Genomic DNA, 25,013 nt, shown 5'->3' on the forward strand with positions numbered 1-25,013 from the left:
GGTCTCTTAAATTTTCCTGTAGGTAATATCTATCTTACCCCTAGTGATATATGCTTCTACATCCTTATGTTTGTCCTCTAGCCATTCCCACTTACAAGGGGAGGCCGCCAATTGTGAAATTCAGATTCGATTCATACTGCGCATAATAAAAGCTCATGGCCAGAGGTGTAATGTGGCAAAGCAGCAAGATGCACTTATCAGCCGTTGTCGAGAAAATCTACAGTTAAAAGAAACCGTTGCGGTGAAATACTCTCTACGATTAATAATTTTCTTCGTAATCCGAAGGTCGCCGGATCGAATCTCGCGCCATGCAACTTTTTATTTATTATTATTTTTTTTTTTTTTGTAATTCAAATAAAACACAATATCACAAATAGCATTCAAGTGGATACAATTTATTGAAAAGTTCGGTATACAAGCGCACATAATTAACAATTAGTGACCAGAAGTAGCTGGAGTACCGCACGAACCAGAGTGATAGTTATAATAGAAACATGGAAAGCAGAAAACAGCACGACATCGAGCACATCTGATAAACGATGCGTTTTTACAAGAACAATTGTTTTTTAAATTATCTGCTGGGAAACACACCTGATTGACATTCTGAAAAATTGTTCTATCGTTCGTCAGGTTTGATGCATACCACGCGTATCGTATCATATCGGCAAAAATCGGAGAAGACAATTGGTGGTGGACGATGTGTGTGTGTGTGTGTGTGTGTGTGTGTGTGTGTGTGTGTGTGTGTACATTTGAATTACAAAAAACAAATAATAAATAAAAAGTTGCATGGCGCGAGATTCGATCCGGCGACCTTCGGATTACGAAGAAAATTATTAATCGTAGAGAGTATTTCACCGCAACGGTTTCTTTTAACTGTAGATTTTCTCGACAACGGCTGAGAAGTGCATCTTGCTGCTTTGCCACATTACACCTCTGGCCATGAGCTTTTATTACGCGCAGTATGAATCGAATCTGAATTTCACAATTGGCGGCCTCCCCTTGTTAGCCATTTTGCACTTCTTGTTGATCTTGTTTTTTAGACCTTTCTTTCCTTTCACCTGCTTCATTTATTGCATTTTTATATTTTCTCTTTTCGTTGATTAAATTCAATACCTCTTGTGTTACCCAAGGATTTCTACTATCTTTCGTCTTTTTATGTTCAAATGGTTCAAATGGCTCTGAGCACTATGGGACTTAACATCTAAGGTCATCAGTCCCCTAGAACTTATAACTACTTAAACCTAACTAACCTAAGGACATCACAAACATCCATGCCCGAGGCAGGATACGAACCTGCGACCGTGAGCAGTCGCGCGGTTCCAGACTGTAGCGTCTAGAACTGCTCGGCCACCCCGGCCGGTGTCTTTTAATGTACTTGATCCTCTGCTGCCTTTACGAATTCATCTCATCTCTCAAAGCTAGAGGAACGGAGCTAGTGCCTTTATTAAGAAGCTGTTTAAAATGCTGTGGTTCCAGCATTTCACCGATGTCATCGTAATAACATATTCTGGAAGGTATGACTTACCAGACTAGTCATGCTTAACAAAGAAATTAGACATACTAATTTGAAGCCGAATAGCTTCTGTGCCAAGTTTGTAAACATTAAGGTGATAGGCATTAGTAACTATGAAACTGTTTCACACACCATGGAATGCATGTCAACAAATACAGTAAAAGGATGCTAGCTTCTAACATAAGCTCTTAAAGAGATCTCTCTCGTCAACAAAAGTAGAAATAAGTCTGTTTTTGTGCTGGGCACTCCTTCACATGGAAACTAACGGTGTAGATCAATTCCCTTGGAATTTGGTCCACGCAAAACAAAATAACGGAATGCAATTTAGAATTAGAGACCCACACAGGTGCCACATTCGATGACCAAGTAAATGATTCTCTGTTTGATTTAGTTCTTAATAATTTCATAATGCTTCTACAGTGTAGTTTCAGCTCTCTGAGACTTCAGATGTGTGTGCAAGTAGCGCGCACGCGCGCGTGTGTGCGTGTGTGTGTGTGTGTGTGTGTGTGTGTGTGTGTGTGTGTGTGTGTGTGTGTGCGCGTGCGTGCGTGCGTGCGTGCGTGCGCGTGTACTGCTGACAAAGGCCTTGGCCTTAATCGCCGAAAGCTATGATTGTGTGAATCTTTTTATTGTGCCTATCGCGGCTCAGCATCTCCGCTATATGGTGAGTAGCAACTTTCCTTCTCTTGTATTGTTACATTCCACTCTGTATTTTCCATTGTTTGATTAGTGCTCCGCTATTAGATAGCTGATACAGTGGGTTACATTGCATGATTGATGATTGAGTGGCTGTCCTTTGGCAGCTTTCTCTCCCCCTCCCTACTTTGTATTCTCCTGCATTTCCTGAACATAATGCAGACTTCTAGAACCAAGATTTCCACCAAGTTACCCATTTTTGGAAAAAAAGTGTATCACATTGAAGTGTGAATATGTAGAGAACTAATTCCATCACCCATGTTTTGTGTTGCAGGTTGATTTGACTACATCAGATAAGTATGTTGTGTTGTTAATAGTAACTAGAACTACCTTCACCATCGATATATTCCACTCGATCGCTGCAGTGTTCACTTTGCTTTGCTGGCTGTGATAAGAAATAATTGCAAAAATCATATATTGTAAACTGTGTGCAATTCTCTCAAAAATGTCATGGAGAGTCTGCTTTTTAAAGATGCAGGTTAAGTCTTTTATATAAAAAAAAGCAAGCAGTTAGTATTAATAATGTGTTTTATTAGTAACATCTAGCCTCCTTACAATTTTCGAACTGACGTGTTCCTCACCAGGTGGCTGTAAAGATTCATTTATCTATTTAAATAATGTTGCACACAAGATTTAAGGTCTTTCTTGTTGTGGCAAAAGTTTCTTAGGGTGTTCTTCACTAGAGCAAGAATGGATATTAGAAGAGGACTATAATCAGACCTAATAAGCAGAAATAACATTAACAACTTCATAAAGATAAGAACTGAACTCGTTTTGTGCTACTTACTTTGAATATCCAACCTCATTATATGGCACTGTTGACTGCTCTCAAAAAAACAGTCAACAGTGTATTCAATACGAGGTGGCATTTTTGATGGAAGTAGCACAAATCAAATTCAGTTTTAATTGGCACTGTAAACTATGTTCTAAATGAGCAAGACATTCAAATGCCACAATCCATACTGATGCAAACAGAAATGTTCAGTTGCTGCCCCCTATCCCTTCTCTTTTCTCCCATGCTGCCTGCTGCTGTTGACAGCGTAAAGGACCACTGTGTAATGTCACATTCCTTAGGAGTGGCAAAATTTACCGAGTAATGATTAATTAGGTTAATGAAAATGTAGGAAGCCTTTGAGACCAGATATAACACAGAAGCTTGATACTAGTAATGAGTGTTTAATGTTCATTTTTAATTTTGTGTGTGATGGAAGGACAGACGAGAGATACTAGTTAGCTAGTGATTATGCACAAGTATAGAAGATTTTTCCTGTCATTTCTGTTGAGTATTACTACATTTTGTTAAGAAGATGGTAATTTTCACCAAAATGGTGGTATCTTTTATAAGAAAGCTACTGCGGGCACTTGAACGGCGCCTTGCAGTTGGATACATGAGAGAGGCAACATCAGAAGATAGGAGACACCAATGTCTGGCAACATAACAGGTCTGTACAAGCCTGCCCAAAAGCTGTGAAAATTCTCTCACTTAGATTGGTGGTAAAATAATGTTTCCTCTTTGGACAGTCAGTGTTTTCTTCGAATACCAATGATTTAAATAATACCCTATGTCTGTTCTCACACTCACTTCAGTGGATGATCTTCTACAGGCAACAGGTGTCTTCCGCAGTTAGTACAGCCAGTCTCCAAGCCACATAAACTTGCAGCTTAGGCACCATGTCGCAGTTGTTTACACAAATTCCTAAGGCTTCACAAGTTCTGGGAAAGCTGCGGGTTTTTATCGAGCAAAACTATTTTCAATCCTGTAGCTCACAAGCCAAAATAAGTGAGACATCAGAATTAAGATGGCAATTTAAAATTTTGTCCGCACCTGGACCACAAATGTCTCTGTCCTGCCACTAAGGCAATCTTCGGCATTCTACTGCTGTGTAAACTAAAGAGACTGAATCTCTGTCACCCTCATTTTTTAATTTCCATTTTTCATATTCACATAGTTCATGGTTCCTTGTTTGTGATGCTTCACGTGTTGATGAGTGTTGCTGTTGGCTCCTTAACCATTGATTGTCTACAATAATAGCACTTTTGCCACTCATGTCATCTATCCCAATCAATTAAACATGTGAGACATCATGAAAATGTTCTATGTTTACGTCTCTACTCGATTTGCTTTCTTTTGGACTTTCTGACAGGAGTAATTTTTTGTCCTCTTTTGGGTTTGACCTTCTTCTTCTTCTTCTTCTCTCTCTCTCTCTCTCTCTCTCTCTCTCTCTCTCTGTTGTTGTTGGTGTGTTTTTTTAAAATGTGCACCAATTCGGAAGATGTGTCGAGATCTCGGCAGAACCACTTATACTTTATTAATCGTGCTAAATGCAGACACCCATACTAATGTTATTAAAGGTTGTAGTAACTCTGCCCATTAAATTTTCTTGTCTGATCTGCTGAAACAGTTTTGATGAAATTTGGTATGGAGATAGTTTGAACACTGTGGAAGAACATAGGCTATATTTTTAGAGATAAAAAAGAAAAGAAAGGTTGACCCCTAAGAGGTTGAAGTAGGGAACTGAATACCTTTTATTATGTCAGTGAACATAAAATCGTGTTAAGAAATTTAAAAATTATGTTCATGATGTGTTCATTGTGTAATGTATAACAACTTCAGTAGCAGTGCAGAGATGCACACTCCTGCTGATGCCTCTCCACATGCACCACTTGGCAGTGACACTGTGTGTGCCATATCATCGTGTCTGAGGACAGTTGGGGTGGTTGGGGGTGTCCTTCGTGAGCTATGCTTACCTGTAAAGGCAGATACATGAAGGCAGCTGACATTATTGGATGTGCAGTAGCTTACTTACTCACCACCATTCATAATAACAAAACTACTGATCCACGAGCAGAGCTATGGGTAACAGCTAGTATCTTAATATCAGTGTAATAACTGTACTGTTGGATGAATCATACCTGAAGTTTTTGATATGACTTCCCATCTCCTCCCCAGATCTCTTTTAGCAATCAGATAAGTATTTGGTGCAGTTGTTTCTCCAAAATAAAATTCCCATTGTATTCTCATCACAGAATGAGGAGAAATTGTGATCAGTTATGAAATGTAGGTTGATGACATGAAAAATTAACTCAGTTGTGCAGTCACTGATTTCTTTAAATGTCCTTCTTGTCTAGTTTCATCTTTACGTCAGTGGCAGCTTTCACCATTTGTCGTTTCAACTGTTAAATATGCTAGCAAATTTAGATTCGCTGCTCAGTTCAGTGTAAACCTAATACCTCTTTGGAGGAGTGACCTCCTTGTTACATTTAAAAAAATAAAACGCACTCAAAGTAGAGGGAAACATTCCACGTGGGAAAAATATATCTAAAAACAAAGATGATGTGACTTACCAAACGAAAGTGCTGGCAGGTCGACAGACACACAAACATACACACAAAATTCTAGCTTTCGCAAGCAAAAGTTGCTTCGTCAGGAAAGAGGGAAGAAGAGGGAAAGACGAAAGGATGTGGGTTTTAAGGGAGAGGGTAAGGAGTCATTCCAATCCCGGGTATACACTCGCGCGCGCGCGCACACACACACACACACATATCCATCCACACATTAACAGACACAAGCAGACATATTTAAAGACAAAGAGTTTGGGCAGAGATGTCAGTCGAGGCGGAAGTGCAGAGGCAAAGATGTTGTTGAATGACAGGTGAGGTATGAGTGGCGGCAACTTGAAATTAGCGGAGATTGAGGCCTGGTGGGTAACGGGAAGAGAGGATATATTGAAGAGCAAGTTCCCATCTCCGGAGTTCGGATAGGTTGGTGTTGGTGGGAAGTATCCAGATAACCCGGACGGTGTAACACTGTGCCAAGATGTGCTGGCCGTGCACCAAGGCATGTTTAGCTACAGGGTGATCCTCAATACCAACAAACACTGTCTGCCTGTGTCCATTCATGCGAATGGACAGTTTGTTGCTGGTCATTCCCACATAGAATGCGTCACAGTGTAGGCAGGTCAGTTGGTAAATCACGTGGGTGCTTTCACACGTGGCTCTGCCTTTGATCGTGTACACCTTCCGGGTTACAGGACTGGAGTAGGTGGTGGTGGGAGGGTGCATGGGACAGGTTTTACACCGGTGGTGGTTGGTCCTACTCCAACTCCCACGCCACTTTCCTTGACGTTGACTTCCATCTGTCCAATGGCCAGCTTCACACATCCGTCCACATCAAACCCACCAACAAGCAACAGTACCTCCATTACGACAGCTGCCACCCATTCCACATCAAACAGTCCCTTCCCTACAGCCTAGGTCTTCGTGGCAAACGAATCAGCCCCAGTCCGGAATCCCTGAACCATTACACCAACAACCTGACAACAGCTTTCGCATCCCGCAACTACCCTCCCGACCTGGTACAGAAGAAAATAACCAGAGCCACTTCCTCATCCCCTCAAACCCAGAACCTCCCACAGAAGAACCCCAAAAGTGCCCCACTTGAGACAGGATACTTTCCGGGACTGGACCAGACTCTGAATGTGGCTCTCCAGCAGGGATACGACTTCCTCAAATCCTGTCCTGAAATGAGATCCATCATTCATGAAATCCTCCCCACTCCACCAAGAGTGTCTTTCCGTCGTCCACCTATCCTTCGTAACCTGTTAGTTCATCCCTATCAAATCCCCAAACCACCTTCCCTATCCTCTGGCTCCTACCCTTGTAACCACCCCCCGGTGTAAAACCTGTCCCACGCACCCTCCCACCACCACCTACTCCAGTCCTGTAACCCGGAAGGTGTACACGATCAAAGGCAGAGCCACATGTGAAAGCACCCACGTGATTTACCAACTGACCTGCCTACACTGTGAAGCTTTCTATGTGGGAATGACCAGCAACAAACTGTCCATTCGCATGAATGGACACAGGCAGACAGTGTCTGTTGGTAATGAGGATCACCCTGTGGCTAAACATGCCTTGGTGCACGGCCAGCACATCTTGGCACAGTGTTACACCGTCCGAGTTATCTGGATACTTCCCACTAACACCAACCTATCAGAACTCCGGAGATGGGAACTTGCTCTTCAATATATCCTCTCTTCCCGTTATCCACCAGGCCTCAATCTCCGCTAATTTAAATTTGCCACCACTCATACCTCACCTGTCATTCAACAACATCTTTGCCACTGCACTTCCACCTCGACTGACATCTCTGCCCAAACTCTTTGTCTTTGAATATGCCTGCTTGTGTCTGTATGTGTGTGTGTGTGTGTGTGTGTGTGTGTGTGTGTGTGTGTGTGTGCGCGCGCGCGCGCGAGTGTATACCCGTCCTTTTTTTCCCCCTAAGGTAAGTCTTTCCGCTCCCGGGATTATAATGACTCCTTACCCTCTCCCTTAAAACCCACATCCTTTCTTCTTTCTCTCTCCTTCCCTCTTTCCTGACAAAGCAACCGTTGGTTGCGAAAGCTAGAATTTTGTGTGTATGTTTGTGTTAGTTTGTGTCTATCGACCTGCCAGTGCTTTTGTTTGGTAAGTCACATCATCTTTGTTTTAAGAGATATATATATATATATATATATAAAATTGCTTGATTTGTGGTTATTTAGTTGTGTAGTAGTCTTTGTATGTGTAAGAACTCATTAAGCCTACAATATAGCTATTTGCTGTGTAGATTTGTTATTTTCAGAGTTGACCCTCCACTGTACTGCTTGTACTTAACCAAATACCTTAAGTAACATGGAATATGTGTTTTTACACTACATTGTAAAGTTAAATCTGTTACCAGATTGTTATTGTTTTGTTTCTGTTTGATGCTTTTATTTCTGCTTTCTTTTCCTTTATTTCTTTTATGTGAAGTCTCGTTTATATGTATATCTGATGAGGCATACTGTGTTGCTTTTGTTGTGAAGTGTTGTTTTTGTGCAGTATATATGTGGTTCTTTATTTATTTATTTATTTATTTATGTATTTATTTTACTACAACCACAAACTAGAACTTCATGTCCTGCATATCTCAGTTGCAGTAAACACCTAATCAACACAGTCGTATATCATCACCATTCATTAAAAATAAAATTTTCCTTAATTCAGCTGACCATTCAAAATTTGTTTGCTCTTAGTCATCAGTATATATTGCCAAACAGCCAATAGCTCTCTTACCATTGTTGGCAAACACCAAGGAATTCAACACTCCTCCATGCCAGAATGCTACAGTCTACAGAGCGTTTATAGCCACACCACAACAAGCAGTATTACTTTTTTGTGCCCTCCCAGTAAACACAATGTCTGCTAAGCATGGAAGATATGCATTGTTCGTAGGTGTCTTCCCAATATGTACAAAAAATAAATTCGTGCTTGACAGAATTAATCAGAAAATTCATTCCATTCAATAAATTTGAGTTGTCTTTATTAGTTCTTTGTTGGGTCCACATCAACTATAGTTCGGCAGTAGGGAATCATAATAAGTGCACACCATCCACGTTGTGTGAGGTACAGGTTTGCACAGGCAGTGCACTAAAATCATGACTAATAACTTCATAGTTCTTTCTTGGTAATGATCAGTGTCCAAGTGTTCAGTAAGAACAGGAATAATGTAGACTTCATGTGTATTTTATGAGTAAATGCATCATGGATTTTAAATAATAGTAAGGTCTAGTCATTCCTGATTTTATTGCTTATGAACATTAACGCCAAGATGAGGTCTTGAGAATAGTTGAAGGCGGTGTATATGCGGTTGGGCTGGGAAGAGGGGGTAGGTTGATAGGATGGGCTGATATTGTGTGCGCCTGGAAAGAAAGGTGGTGGGGGGGGGTATTCTGAATATTTTGACAGTAATGGGAATATATATTTGGATTTTTATTAATTTTTTGGAGCTCTATTATTTGGGAGAAAAATGTGGTTAATAGTAACAGTGAGAGAACAGTTGCCCGAAAGGCTTGTTGTAATTGAAATGTTATAAACTTTGATACTGGAGTTCTTCTTTCTTCTATTTTCTTTTTTCTCTTCCAGAAATTCCCATTAGTAGTATCTGGCAGTTAGTGTGTACAATTGTGATCTATTAAAATGTAGTTAACTGATCTTTCCTCCATATATCAGAATTAAGATGGTTTTCTTTTTTATTTGCAGGGAGTTGGCCGTAAGAAACATGGCAGATATGTTGATTACGTTGATTTGGGTGCAGGATATGATGAAACAGATCCATTCATTGACAACACAGATGCAGTAAGCTTTGTTTTTATTATTTTGAGTTAATAAGTGGATTTTTGCATTGTGGATTAGTGTGTGATTTTATAATTCAGTTGATGCACATGGAGGGGTTTCAAAGCTTTTGCCCTTTTTATAAGTTTGAATTCTGTTGTTTCATTTATGAAGACCGCCATCATTTACTTTGTATCTCTTATTCTCTTGTGGCATTGTTTCATATTCTTTGGAAAGCATTGCCAGATTAGATCATCTGAATTCTGTATCTCCATACTTCAATTTTCTGCAGAACACATATTTGATCCTTTTCTTTGAAATCTAGTTGTAAACAAATAAAAAAAAGGAATTCAGCTTATTTCACAGTCTTGTATTGTATGATACTTGGTGGGGGTATTCTAAAAACTTTTCCTTTTATTTAATACGCTAAAAATGTTTGCTGAAGTTATACTTATTATGGGAAGCCCATAAAAATCGTTAAGTTATGCGCAAGAGCCCTTGTCCATATTAAGCCATAAACCTGCTCATTTGTGGCTACTTACAAAGTTGATAACCATGTATTTCCAGTGGCGGAAAGAAGGATATTGTTAGTGTTATACATGCATTAAAAACTGGAAACACTAGAAATTTCCGGATCCAGAGCTTAGAGCTAATAGGCGAGTCAAGAAAAATCAGAACTTTATACCAATGAGTAGCTTTCAGCTTCAACCAAGAGGCGTTTGTGGCATGGTGAATGGTACATTGGTTTAAAGTCATCAGTGTGGAGCTCCTGTGCTGTATAAGAATTCTGCATGCACACACTCTGTATGTTTTTGTATAATTTTTGTCTCCTCGTTGACTTTAGGACTTGTAACTTACAACTTGTGTCAGTTGTATTGTTTTGGATCATTTCATGTCTCGTCTTGCTAGGTCTTCCCCTCATGACTTCAAAGTTTAAGCTATTGTAGCCCCACTTACTGTTTTATATCCATGTGTATGAGGGCTATCGAGAGAGTAGCAGACATTTTGAAATAAAGAATTAACAATAAGGAAAAACCAATTTTATTGTTTACAATTTAAATGTACACTCTTAAGCTAGTTTTTTATGCAATTGCCATTCAAATTGAGGCACTTATCGTACCTAAGTTTTTCAGTACCGTCTCTGTAGAAATTTGCCACCTGCAATCGCAACGACTGGTTTATAGTGGCATGCAGTTCGGCATCAGTATCAGTGTGTTGTGTAGTGAGCCATGCCTCCATTGCTGGAATGACGTGGTAGTCACTTGGCACCAAATCCTGGCTGTGTGGTGGCTGATCAGACATCTCCCATCCAAAACTGTGGCTCTCGGGTATAATTGGCTGTATGGACGGTTGTTGTCATGAAAAAATGACTTTTGCACTAAGTTTGTTTTTATTGCCTGCCTTAAATTTGTCAGTGTTGGACAATACTTCTAAGTTAATTGTTGTGGCGTGTTCAAGGAAGTCAACGAGAATGGCACGCTTAGAGTCCCAAAACACAGGTAGCTATGATCTTTCTTGCTGATAGCATTTGCAAACACTTCCTTGGTTTCTATGTGTGTCCACATTCCATCAACTGCCTTTTTGTTTCACAGTTGACATTCTTTACTCAAATCTCATCCCCAGTTATGATGCCATCAATAACTTCGTTACCATTTCTCTCATAATCTTCAACGAAGGTCAGTGCTGCAGCTAATCTTTGTTTTTTGTGGTCTTCCGTTAGGATTCTAAGAACCCATCTAGCACAAACTGTGTTAACCAAGCTTCTCTGCCACAATTTCATGCACCAAACTCTGTGAAATTTGGGGACAATGTTATGAAAGCTTCATATTCATGAAATGATAATTTTTTAAAATTTTGTTGTTAATTTTCATCACCAGTTTGTCAGTCACAAGGCTAGGCTTACCACTCTGATCCTCATCGTGGACTTTGATACGACCATTTTTTAAGTCAATACACCATTGCCTCACTCGGCTTTCCTTGTTATTCCATTTCTGTGCACATCACATAGGTCACAATAAATTTCAATTGGTTTACAGTTTTTTGCCCACAAAAATGTAATCTCAGAACGCCCCTCATAAGTGGTAGGATATCTGTTATAGCGCACATTTTAACATGTACCGAAAAAAAAGTAACAGACACACAGCCCACACACTGCCACCACTGGATACATACTGAGTGTAGGTATGTTACAGCACAAGATGGTGGCTTATAGCCCTGCCCACCTCTGATGTGTGTTACTTTCTGGTTAGCCATCTTAAATACACCAATCTGTAGAATGGGTGGGGTGGGGGGAGAGAGAGAGAGAGAGAGAGAGAGAGAGAGAGAGAGAGAGATTGGAGATATATTTGGAGCGGGATGGGGGGCTAGCTTCTGTTGCCATGTCGAAAGGTATTATTTTGTATGTCATTTGAATGGGGTGTAATCAGACCTCCCACTTAACTGTCAGTGGAGCTGTTGAGGTGCACAATGAGCAAGACATACAGTATCAGTAGTTTTGATCATGGATAACAAATGGGATGCCACCGCCCCCCCACCCTCTCCCCCCTGTGGTTGTGCAAGCACTGAGCTTCCCATGTGCCACTCAATTGAGGAAATACTAAAAGTACTGAAATTCAGTGAACACAGTCTCAACCAAAGTAAAGAAGGTCATAGGTTGATGGCAGTGATTATTATTGACTTCGCTGTGTTATAAAATTGAATAAAGAGACTGCAGTGAAGCTTCATTAATAGATTCAGTGTTGGGTAAAACCAACCAGTATGTGACATACCATCCAGAACAATCTTCCTGCTATAGGGAATAAAAACCACTTCCTACTTGCATGCCTCTGCTTACTCAACACATTAGAGATATTAGTATGGGCATAAGCACACAACCATTGAATTCCCATAGCAGAGAAATAGGTCATCCGGACTGACAAGTTAAAGTATCCTTTACCAAGGCATGAGTAGGTCAGAAACCTATAGTAAGGTGAGGAATTCTACTTATCAACAGGATATCGCTAAGTTAGTTGGTGGAGGCATTATCTAATGGGAGATGTTTAGATGTAGTGAAATGATACCCATTCCATTATGTCTCACTGGCAAACAATACAGGAATGTACTGTCTAATCATTTGCTTGCCTTTGTTCATCTGAAGTACTCTACAGGTGAACTACATCTTCTGCAAATTTTCTGAATGATTTGAGGAACACTTCACAGACGTATTATTACCTTAATGCTTCATGTCACATGTAGGATGCCATAGGGAAAGATGCACAAGACGTGAAACAAGCACAGGCTCTTCTCCACTGGTTGTGGGAATACAGATAGCAATTTACTAATTTCTGTGAATGGGCAACACAATGCATGAGAGAAGACAAAATATGTGGTAATGGCATTTTACTAAATTCTGTTGTCCAGCTTTTGGCTGGAGAGTGGTTCATGAGTGAGATGGTTGCCTGATGATGCACTTGCTATCAGATACCATATTTTTCTTGTCTTGTACTTCTGACTCACTAAAACAGGTGTGATGATAAGTCAAATATGCCTCACGACCTGTACAGCTTTAATGTATCAGTATCTGATACCCCTGTGGGAATAATTGCAACTGTAGTTGGATCATTATACTTGTTTTAATTCCACCCACTACAGATTAATAGTTTTATGGTGCTATTACTTTTTCTCGTGTGGTACACTAGGTGCAATGTGGCCTCGGTACCTCACTTAACAACTCTTATTTTGTATGAAATAATGGATAGATATTTGATCGTAATATCTTGGACACTGAGATGTCCTGTCACAGCCAGTTGCAACATAAAAATGTTTTTTAAAAAAACTTATAATTTTTATCTTATAATTTACTTTTCATCTGACTGCTTTCTTTTCCATTACGTTCTTCATGCATTTGATTGACATTAATTTATAGTCACCTTCAGTTAAGTTTGTCAACTTTTAAAAAATTGTAACTTCGGCAGTAATTAATACTTCTCCTCTGTACAAATTAGGAAACACTGCTTCTTGGACCATGTGTACCTTTATTCAGACTAAACTTATGTATCGATTGGTGTGCTGTTCAGTAATTGTTCCATCTCTTATTTACTATCTTAACTCTAACCTTATTGTCCTGCTTCTGTAAAGTTTGGAAGGTAGGAGGCGAGGTACTGGTAGAAGTAAAGCTGTGAGGACAGGGCACGAGTCATGCTTGGGTAGCTCAGTTGGCAGAGCACTTGCCCGCGAAAGGCAAAGGTCCCGAGTTCGAGTCTCGGTCCGGCACACAGTTTTAATCTGCCAGGAAGTTTCATACAAGCGCACACTCCGCTGCAGAGTGAAAATCTCATTAAGGAGCCTATACTAATTCTTCACAATATTTGCATGAACGGTGCCATTATTTGGCTAGAGTTTTGGGCACGATGTCTTTAATGTTGCAGCAGCATCTTTGGCCCAGGTTCTCTGGTAGGTGGCTCTGCTGTTGGCACATATCATTCAGGCATCACATAACAGAATACTTCAACTACCATTAACATATGAGCAATTAGAAAAAAGACTGTCAAGATCACAGTATCTGCGATGTTTTTTCCTAATTGATCATCAACCATAACATATTGTTTTTTCCTCCCACTCATGTTGAGTAAAGTGACCATTGACATACATTACAAAATATACAGTCATCATTTTCTTAATTCTCAAATAAAATTATGTAGCGGCATGACACTGAGTGGTGCAAATGTACTAACACCACCCACGGAGATAGCGTTTTGAAACACACCTCTTTTCCCTTCGCGTAGCAAATAATATGTTAATTTCTTTTCCTCCAGTATTCAAATCATATAAGGTACATTCAGATTGGTGGTTACCTTTCTATAGTGGATTAGTAACATTGGCTACAAAATGTGGTATGTATGTTATAATATCCAAGGACATTAGATCTCACACACACACACACACACACACACACACACACACACACACACACACACACACACACACACTCTACAGTCTCAGGCAACTGAAGCCACATTGAGTGTAGCTTTGTGTGTGTGTGTGTGTGTGTGTGTGTGTGTGTGTGGTCTATTTTTCATGGAGGCCTCACTGGCCAAAAGCTTCATTTGTGACAGTCTTTTTGTTGTGCCTGTCTGTGACTTAGCATCTCTGCCTATCATGAGTAGCAACTTTCCTTTTCACGACATTGTTAAATTCCTTCCTTAATTTTCCATGTTACATTAACCAATTTTTTGTGTGTGATGGTAATGAGGAAATAGACAAATACAATAATGGTTGCCCACAAGGGTCCACTTACTAATGTGGAAACTTGAGTAGAGGTTACATATCAACAGATGAGTTTGACTGATAGCTCTTATTTTTGTGCAGGCCTTGGGAGTGGAACAGTGTCAAACATCAAATCTTCTACAGTTGTCTTTAATAAAATATGTCATAAGAGCCCACCAGTTCACTAAGATCTTTTATAGTATGTACACTATGTGATCAGAAGTATCTGGACACATGGCTGAAAATGACTTAAAAGTTTAAGAGTGTATAAATTTTGCGCACAGGCGTATGACACAAGTGACACCTAATCACCTGACCATGTTCGAAGCCTGAGAGTTCCGCAGAGCACCCCATTCTGCTCTCTCACGATGTTTAATGACTACTGAGGTCGCTGATATGGAGTACCTGGCAGTAGGTGGCAGCACAATGCACCTAATATAAAAAACGTATGTTTTTGGGGGTGTCTGGATACTTTTGCTCACATAGTGTATTTTATAAGAAAGGTCTTCAACAAAATTCTTTTACAATCTGATATCCATGTAAGATTTGTAGCTATAGGGAGAGAGGCTAGGACAAGCTTTGCTATGGGACTATCAGAAGGTTATGAGATACGTCAAGCAAGTGGGTTGAACAGGGGCATGTTAATCTAATGAGGATATTGCAGGTGGGAGCTATGAGCAGCTGATTTAGGAATTACAGATAGAATGTTGGCTAGTGAGCCACATTTCAGTGTGTAGCTTAAAGGAATAACGCTGAAAAGTGGTTTGATGACACACACACACACACACACACACACACAGTCTGCTTATGTCTGTGTATGTGCGGTTGGATATGGGTGTGTGTGCGAGTGTATACCTGTCCTTTTTTCCCCCTAAGGTAAGTCTTTCCGCTCCCGGGATTGGAATGACTCCTTCCCCTCTCCCTTAAAACCCACATCCTTTCATCTTTCCCTTTCCTCCCCTCTTTCCTGACGAAGCAACCGTTGGTTGCGAAAGCTAGAATTTTGTGTGTATGTTTGTGTTTGTTTGTGTGTCTATCGACGTGCCAGCGCTTTCATTTGGTAAGTCACATCATCTTTGTTTTTAGATATATATATGATTATAATAGAGGGAAACATTCCACGTAGGAAAAATATATCTAAAAACAAAGATGATGTGACTTACCAAACGAAAGCGCTGGCAGGTTGATAGACACACAAAATTCAAGCTTTCGCAACCAACGGTTGCTTCATCAGGAAAGAGGGAAGGAGAGGGAAAGAAGAAAGGATGTGGATTTTAAGGGAGAGGGTAAGGAGTCGTTCCAATCCTGGGAGCGGAAAGACTTAACTTAGGGGGAGAAAAGGACAGGTATACATTCGCTCGCGCGCACACACCCATCTGCACATACACAGACACAAGCAGACATTTGTAAAGGCTTTTACAAATGTCTGCTTGTGTCTGTGTATGTGCGGATGGATGGCCTTTACAAGTGTGTGTGTGTGTGTGTGTGTGTGTGTGTGTGTGTGTGTGTGCGCGCACGTGTACTGCAGTGTGGAATCTGGTGAAGAAAGAACAGTTCTTCACACAACTCTATGAAGAGTACTTCTTGGGCTTCTGTGGTAACACAATTTTTGCCATTGTACAAGGACAAAAAACACTGATGAACCCTCTTTCTTTGTTAGTACCTACAACTAAGCTTGACACAGTAGTTGATAGAATATTTTGTCTGATGATGGTATGAGGAAACTTTTAAAAATGATTGAAAATAGTGCATATCAGAATGTAAATGAGGTCATCACAGGCAGTAAAACTTTGCTTTGTTACTACAATACTCTGAAAATCAAAATGAAATAGGGCTTTGTCAGTATGTGAATGAATTAGTTAAGGTCTAAGAGACTGGCATATTAAGAATCGGAAGGAGGCTATTTTCCTCCTCAAAAGGGAATTATCGAAATACAAACAATATATGGAAAGTGATTGGCAGAAAAATGTTTGCTACTAGTTCAATCCGAGCTTCAAACTACCTCTTTAAGAATTAGGCACTAAACTCTTTCCACAACAATACTCCAGCATGTTGGTAAAAAATTACAATTGCTAGCTGCAGTAAGTTTTGGAGTTCTTGATTATCAATTTACAGACCAGTATTGGTGACAGACTGCAGAACAATTTTACTGTCAGCCTCATTCATCTTCTGTAGGGACAGAATAGAAAGATCAGAGCTCATGCAGAGATATACAAGCAGTCTTTTCTCCCCCACTATATTTGTAAGTGGAACAGTAAACGGATGGGCTTGCAGTGGTACAGAGTATCCTCCATCAGGAACTGTATGCAGGCTTGCAGAGTAATTGCGTTTAGTTTTGTCACTGTAATTTGTCAGAATACACATGGGAAAAATTAATGCAGGAGGGAGAATTACTAAACGTAATGGTAAACATCTGAAAGGATGTAGAGCAGAATAAAATAAAATAAAACTTCTGTCCAAATTGCAGTGCCACCATTTAAGCAGCTGCAACCATTCACACACCAGAATGGCCCTATTTCAGCTTGTGTTCTTGGATGCTGCGTAAGTAGTGACACACAGTCTCTATTAAGAGAGCATACTTTATTTTTGTAAATATAAAGCATATTGTCATCATAGATGTGAGATATTATTCCCACTTAGCCTGCAAGCAAATCACCCATGCAATTTGTTCCCTTTCTCCAGACATTTCTCCCCCTGCTACTGACCATGCACAAATAAATACTGTTTATCGCACAGAACTGTCCTGCACTTGACCCCTTTTCACTCATACCTGTTCCCAATTCTTTACTCTAGACATCGTACCTACTTTGGATAAGCCACATATGGTCTTATCATCAGTTATCTAAAGAAAACTAAACTATCATATAATGACCCGGTTAACAGTTCTTGTAATGTAAAATACAAATAGTAATGAACAAGGGAAAATACAAACAATATACAGAATAAAGCAAACAAAACACTTAGACAGCATCGTGTCAGTTATGCTGAATCTGACATTTATTGAAAGGTACCTACATTGAAAGAATAGAAATAGACGAAGTTAGTATGAAGATATATAAGTGTGATTAAAAATCAGAAAGTGGCAGTAAACACATGTGGATGTACTGTGTTCAGAAGTAAAGGAGGATATGGTGAAAAGAACCTCTAAACTTTTAAAAAGGCATAAAAGCAAAACTTAAATGTTAAGAAAACCACTATTACCACACAAAAGAGCCTGAAACAGTAGTACTACGTAGATACCATTATAGAGGGTGTACATAAAGTCTGGGAACACTTTCAATTATTTATTGCACAAGAACCAAACATTGTACAGATGTCATTTTGAAGAGAAACCCTGAAAGTTTTTTTCATGTATACCTGCACAGCATAGTTAGGTAACTTGCTAATAGTCAGTGTTAGTCGCAAACATGGCAAGTTCAGGTGCGGAGCGAGCTTTCTGTGTTTTGGAGTTCATGAAATCGCCTCCTTGATCACCAGATCTCACTCCATGAGACTTTTTCTGTGGGGACACATTAAAGATCCTCCCCCCCATGAACCATGGACCTTGCCGTTGGTGGGGAGGCTTGTGTGCCTCAAAGATACAGATAGCCGTACCGTAGGTGCAACCACAACGGAGGGGTATCTGTTGAGAGGCCAGACAAACGTGTGGTTCCTGAAGAGGGGCAGCAGCCTTTTCAGTAGTTGCAGGGGCAACAGTCTGGATGATTGACTGATCTGGCCTTGTAACACTAACCAAAATGGCCTTGCTGTTCTGGTACTGCGAACAGCTGAAAGCAAGGGGAAACTACAGCCGTAATTTTTCCCGAGGGCATGCAGCTTTACTGTATGATTAAATGATGATGGCGTCCTCTTGGGTAAAATATTCCGGAGGTAAAATAGTCCCCCATCTGGATCTCCGGGAGGGGACTACTCAAGAGGACATCGTTATCAGGAGAAAGAAAACTGGCGTTCTACGGATCGGAGCATGGAATGTCAGATCCCTTAATCGGGCAGGTAGGTTAGAAAATTTAAAAAGGGAAATGGATAGGTTAAAGTTAGATATAGTGGGAATTAGTGAAGTTCAGTGGCAGGAGGAACAAGACTTTTGGTCTGGTGATTACAGGGTTATAAATACAAAATCAAATAGGGGTAATGCAGGAGTAGGTTTAATAATGAATAAAAAAATAGGAGTCCGGGTTAGCTACTACAAACAGCATAGTGAACGTATTATTGTGGCCAAGATAGACACGCCCACTACAGTAGTACAAGTTTATATGCCAACTAGCTCTGCAGATGATGAAGAAATTGATGAAATGTATGATGAGATAAAAGAAATTATTCAGGTAGTGAAGGGAGACGAAAATTTAATAGTCATGGGTGACTGGAATTAGAGTGTAGGAAAAGGGAGAGAAGGAAACATAGTAGGTCAATATGGATTGGGGCAAAGAAATGAAAGAGGATGCCGTCTGGTAGAATTTTGCGCAGAGCATAAATTAATCATAGCCAACACTTGGTTCAAGAATCATGAAAGAAGGTTGTATACATGGAAGAACTCTGGAGATACTAAAAGGTATCAGATAGATTATATAATGGTAAGACAGAGATTTAGGAACCAGGTTTTAAATTGTAAGACATTTCCAGGGGCAGATGTGGATTCTGACCACAATCTATTGGTTATGAACTGCAGATGGAAACTGAAGAAACTGCAAAAAGGTGAGAATTTAAGGAGGTAGGACCTGGATAAACTGAAAGAACCAGAGGTTGTACAGAGTTTCAGGGAGAGCATAAGGGAACAATTGACTGGAATGGGGGAAAGAAATACAGTAGAAGAAGAATGGGTAGCATTGAGGGATGAAATAGTTTAGGCAGCAGAGGATCAAATAGGTAAAAAGACGAGGGCTAGTAGAAACCCTTGGGTAACAGAAGAAATATTGAATTTAATTGATGAAAGGGGAAAATACAAAAATGCAGTAAATGAAGCAGACAAAAAGGAATACAAACGTCTCAAAAATGAGATCGATAGGAAGTGCAAAATGGCTAAGCAGGGATGGCTAGAGGACAAATGTAAGAATGTAGAGGCATATATCACTAGGGGTAAAATAGATACTGCTTACAGGAAAATTAAAGAGACCTTTGGAGACAGGAGAACCACTTGCATGAATATCAAGAGCTCAGATGGAAACCCAGTTCTAAGCAAAGAAGGGAAACCAGAAAGGTGGAAGGAGTATATAGAGGGTCTATGCAAGGGCGACGTACTTGAGGACAACATTATGGAAATGGAAGAGCATGTAGATGAAGATGAAATGGGAGATATGATACTGCGTAAAGAGTTTGACAGAGCTCTGAAAGTCCTGAGTCGAAACAAGGCCCCCGGAGTAGACAACATTCCATTAGAACTACTGACAGCCTTGGGAGAGCCAGTCCTGACAAAACTCTACCATCTGGTGAGCAAGATGTATGAGACAGGCGAAATACCGTCAGACTTCAAGAAGAATATAATAACTCCAATCCCAAAGAAAGCGGGTGTTGACAGATGTGAAAATTACCGAACTATCAGTTTAGTAAGTCACAGCTGCAAAATACTAACGCGAATTCTTTACAGGCGAATGGAAAAACTGATAGAAGCCGACCTCGGGGAAGATCAGTTTGGATTCCGTAGAAATGTTGGAACACGTGAGGCAATACTAACCTTACGACTTATCTTAGAAGAAAGGTTAAGAAAGGGCAAACCTACGTTTCTAGCATTTGTAGACTTAGAGAAAGCTTTTGACAATGTTGACTGGATTACTCTCTTTCACATTCTAAAGGTGGCAGGGGTAAAATACAGGGAGCAAAAGGCTATTTACAATTTGTACAGAAACCAGATGACCGTTATAAGAGTCGAAGGACATGAAAGGAAAGCAGTGGTTGGGAAGGGAGTGAGACAGGGTTGTAGCCTCTCCCTGATGTTATTCAATCTGTATATTGAGCAAGCAATAAAGGAAACAAAAGAAAAGTTCGGAGTAGGTATTAAAATCCATGGAGTAGAAATAAAAACTTTGAGGTTTGCCGATGACATTGTAATTCTGTCAGAGACAGCAAAGGACTTGGAAGAGCAGCTGAACGGAATGGACAGTGTCTTGAAAGGAGGATATAAGGTGAACATCAACAAAAGCAAAACGAGGATAATGGAATGTAGTCGAATTAAGTCGGGTGATGCTGAGGGAATTAGATTAGGAAATGAGACACTTAAAAGTAGTAAAGGAGTTTTGCTATTTGGGGAGCAAAATAACTGACGATTAGATGGGTAGATCACATAACCAATGAGGAGGTATTGAATAGAATTGGAGAGAAGAGGAGCTTGTGGCACAACTTGACTAGAAGAGGGGATCGGTTGGTAGGACGTGTTCTGAGGCATCAATGGATCACAAATTTAGCATTGGAAGGCAGTGTGGAGGGTAAAAATCATAGAGGTAGAACAAGAGATGAATACACTAAGCAGATTCAGAAGGATGTAGGCTGCAGTAGGTACTGGGAGAAGAAGAAGCTTGCACAGGATAGAATAGCATGGAGAGCTGCATCAAACCAGTCTCAGGACTGAAGACCACAACAACAACACATTAAAGATCTGGCGTATGTACCACCTCTACCACGTGATGTAGCAGAGTTCTGGGAGAGAATACGGGAAGCAACTGCCACAGTCGATGATGCCGTGCTGGGATGGGTATGGCAAGAATTCGATTACTGTATTGACATGTACTGGCTCACTCGTGGTTTGCATATCGAATGTTTGTATAAAAAAAAATAAAAAAATTTCAGAGTTTTTCTTCAAAATGCAATATGTATGACATCTGTGTAATGTTTTTCTTGTGGAATAAATAATTGAAAGTGTTCCTGAACTTTATGTGCATCCTGTATATAAGAAACTAAATACTAAACTCCCTTGCCAGGCCCGAAGGGCAGCATGATCACAAAGAAACCAAAAAGTGGCAAAGACACCGGTATGAGTACCTCAAAAATCAAGTGCCATAATTACAATGAGCATTCATCCAGAACAGGATAGCACTTTAAGGAAATCTCTAAAGAATGTAAAATTCTTAGCTTGTGCTTGCCAAAGACAGAAATGAAATACTGGCATGCTAATAACTCTGTGATGATAAATGCATAACAGCCGATGTCTTGAATTCAGTATGTTACACATTTCACTCAGTACCACCTACTCACAGCAGCATGAAGACTAATGATACAACTGCACCATTTAAAGAAAGAGACCAGCACTTGTGATAGGGTATGGCAAGTGCCATCTCTTAACACAAAATGTGAACTGGTAGAAACATATACTGACCAGCCTAAATAGGCGCTATGAACTCGGGGAATGAGTCGAGACCACACAAAAAATAATGCACAATGAACCACAATCTCAGTTATATCACTTCATGTGTCCTTTTTATATTATTGTGATGTAGATATCGTTACCGGAATAAATGTAACAGCAACTGAACAAAGCCGATATAGGTGTCTCACACAGTATGGACACCATGAAGAGTAGTATTTTTCCTGTCTATATTTTATTATTATTATTAATAATTTTTTTTTAGTGTTGTTGGACTGTAATTTCACTTTGGAGATTGTTTCCTTAGGGACCTACATAGTTTTGAAGTGGCATAAAGAAAATTCTAAATATTTTTGTTCTATTTCTTTGAAATAAATAAAACTTCAATATAAAATGCTGTAAGAAAATTTATATAAAAAGTAGTCCAAAAATTATGCTCTAAAAGTCACTTGCAGGAGAAGCAAATGAAGTATTGCATAAAACAGATACAGTTTCTTGTGGAACTTTATGTATATAGAAGAATGTAAATTAAAAACAGAAAGATGGAAATGTTTCTTTTATAAGTTATATTCAGTATCACTGCTGTAATGATGTTACATACTTATGAATATATTTAAATATTACGAATAAGAATACTTAGGTGTTGCAGTTCCGTAAGGACTGCCTTTGGGAAATTCCAAACTGCAATGCTTTCTCTTGGCGAGTTGTGGCATTACGATCCTTGAAGTTTCAACAACAACCATATAGAAGATCAAAACGTAGCATAGCTGCAGCAAGCGTCCTGACCACGAATGTAACAAAGTGTGTCTGACACTCGATGTAAAATGGCTGTGGAGCACCGAGGCGATATCATGTTTTGTATTAAGTTCTGTGTTTGTGGGCAAGAATTCGTTGAATTTGACCAGAATACCAAGGGCTGGTTCCTGGTCTCTCCTCCACAATGTCCCAATCCATAAAGTGAAGATTTTGTGTAAGATTTTGGCCAGCAAACAGATGACGGTGTGGGATCACCCACTGTGTTTGCCAGATTTGGCCCCAAATTACTTCAGGTCATTCCCCAGATTGATCTTAGCAATGAAAGGACACCATTACTACATGATTAATGCCATCCAAGAAAATTGTACTGCAATACTAAATGCAGTTCCAAAAAAGGATCACAGTGATTGTTTCAAAACACTTTTAAAACTATTTCAGATGTACAGGGTGTCCATGAAGTCCCTTTACAACTTCAAAATTTTATTACAGCGGCAGTTGTTGAAATATTTTAATATTTCTTTTATTGTAATTAGTTTTTATAAAAGTTTTTTTGACAGTGTTTAATAGACCTCTATATGGGCACCTTTAGGTGCACGAAACACATAAAGACGGTACTCAATTTCTTGCCATGTTCACTGTAGCATAGTGTGATCAATGGTGGCAGTGGCATTATGAATAGTTTGCTTGAAGTCAGCAATGTCCCGTATCTGTGTTTGATACTCAATATCTTTTACATACCTCCATAAAAAAAAAGTTCAAGGGAGTGATATCTGGTGAACGCGGTGGCCAAGGAATTGGCCCATCCCTCCCAGTCCATCTGCCTGGAAATGTTTCATTGAGGAACCGACGAATAGGCAGTCCTCAGTGTGGTGGTGCACCATCTTGCTGGAAAATGATAGTTGGTTGTAAGTCAATCAGTTGTGGTGCTACATATTCGGTCAAAAAGTCGAGGTAAACATCTACCGTAATTGTTGACTTGTTGAAGAAAAATGGACCACTTATTCGGTTGCACATGATTCCACACCACACATTCACTTTAGGACTATAGCTCCCTAGTCACATGGGGGTGTTCAGATCCCCAGATTCTCACATCGTGTCTGTTTAATGTCCCAGAAACGTGAAAAGTTGCCCCGTCACTGAAACAAACTCTTGAGGAATGCTTCATCCTCCAAAAGGCGTTCCAGCGTGTTGAGAGCAAATGCTATCCATTTTGGCTTGTCATTGGCTCAAGTGTCTGTAACAGTTGCACTTTGTAAGTGTACAACCGGAGGACCTTATGCACAGTTGAACGTGGTAGTTGCAACTGTCTGGCAGCAATGTGGATGGACTTCTTAGGTGAACAACTAAAGATGTTTAAAATGCGATTGATGTTTTCCTTGGATGTTCTTGGTCACCCGCGCCTCCCTTTATCCAACACTGTCCCTGTCTCCATAAATTTTTTTGTGCCATGCACGGATTGAAGGGCGCGATGGTGGATCTCTTCCATATTTCATTCTGAAGTTTCGTTTAGTCTGAACATCCGATTCTGTCTCAGTAAACCAGGACACACAGTGTGTACAGTACTTACATGAGAAAAAGGTTGTCTCTGCAATGTTTCTGGATCTTTCAAAGGCATTTGACACCATTGACCATGAAATGCTGATACAAAAATTAAGCAACTATGGCATTCGGGGGCAACCAGGTGAATGGATAAAATCATACTTGTGCAACCGCAAGCAGTATGTATCATTAGGAAACTTGTACCAATCAGAAACCAAATCAATCAAATATGGAGTGCCGCAGGGTTCGGTAATGGGGCCATTGTTATTTAATGTGTTTGTTAATGATATAGGTGTTGAGGAGGAAGAAAAGAAAATATTGTATGCTGATGACATGACAATACTAAATAGTGACCAAAATATGGAACAGCTTGAGAGAAGAGCATACATTTCTGCAAATGTTGGAAAATGAACTGGTTATTAATCTAAAAAAGACTATGTATGCAGTGTTTAAAAACAAGGAAAAGGCTGTAGACATGGATTTAGAGGTTGATGGAACAACGCTGGAACAAGTAGAATCTGCTAGATTCTTAGGTATTCTTGTGGATAATGAACTGAAATGGAAAAAAAAATCATATTAATAATGTCTGTAAGAAACTGAGCTCTGTCATATTCTTAATGATGCAGCTATTACAGTATTCAGACAAGAACCTTCTGTGTACAGTGTATCATGGACTTTTCGAACCATACTTACAGTATGGAGTGACTGTGTGGGGAAACTCAAACAAACAAGAGACAAAACGAGTGTTCACATTACAAAAAAAGCAATTAGGACCATTTTAAGGAGAAAGACCTCTGAAACGTGCAGAAACTGTTTCAAGAATTTAGGTATCTTAACTTT

General features: G+C 39.8%; 1 protein-coding gene across 1 annotated transcript in view; it reads left to right on the plus strand.

Moving 5' to 3' along the window:
• The window catches only part of LOC126199195 (ubinuclein-1), a 370,199-nt gene that overhangs the window by 81,054 nt on the left and 264,132 nt on the right, over positions 1 to 25,013 (plus strand). The window contains exon 3 of the mRNA XM_049935975.1: positions 9,272 to 9,367. Within this exon, the coding sequence (XP_049791932.1) occupies positions 9,272 to 9,367 (96 nt within the window). The remainder of the gene's footprint in view (positions 1 to 9,271; positions 9,368 to 25,013) is intronic.

The sequence above is a fragment of the Schistocerca nitens genome, chromosome 8 (assembly GCF_023898315.1).
Source record: "Schistocerca nitens isolate TAMUIC-IGC-003100 chromosome 8, iqSchNite1.1, whole genome shotgun sequence".
Taxonomy (NCBI): domain Eukaryota; kingdom Metazoa; phylum Arthropoda; class Insecta; order Orthoptera; family Acrididae; genus Schistocerca; species Schistocerca nitens.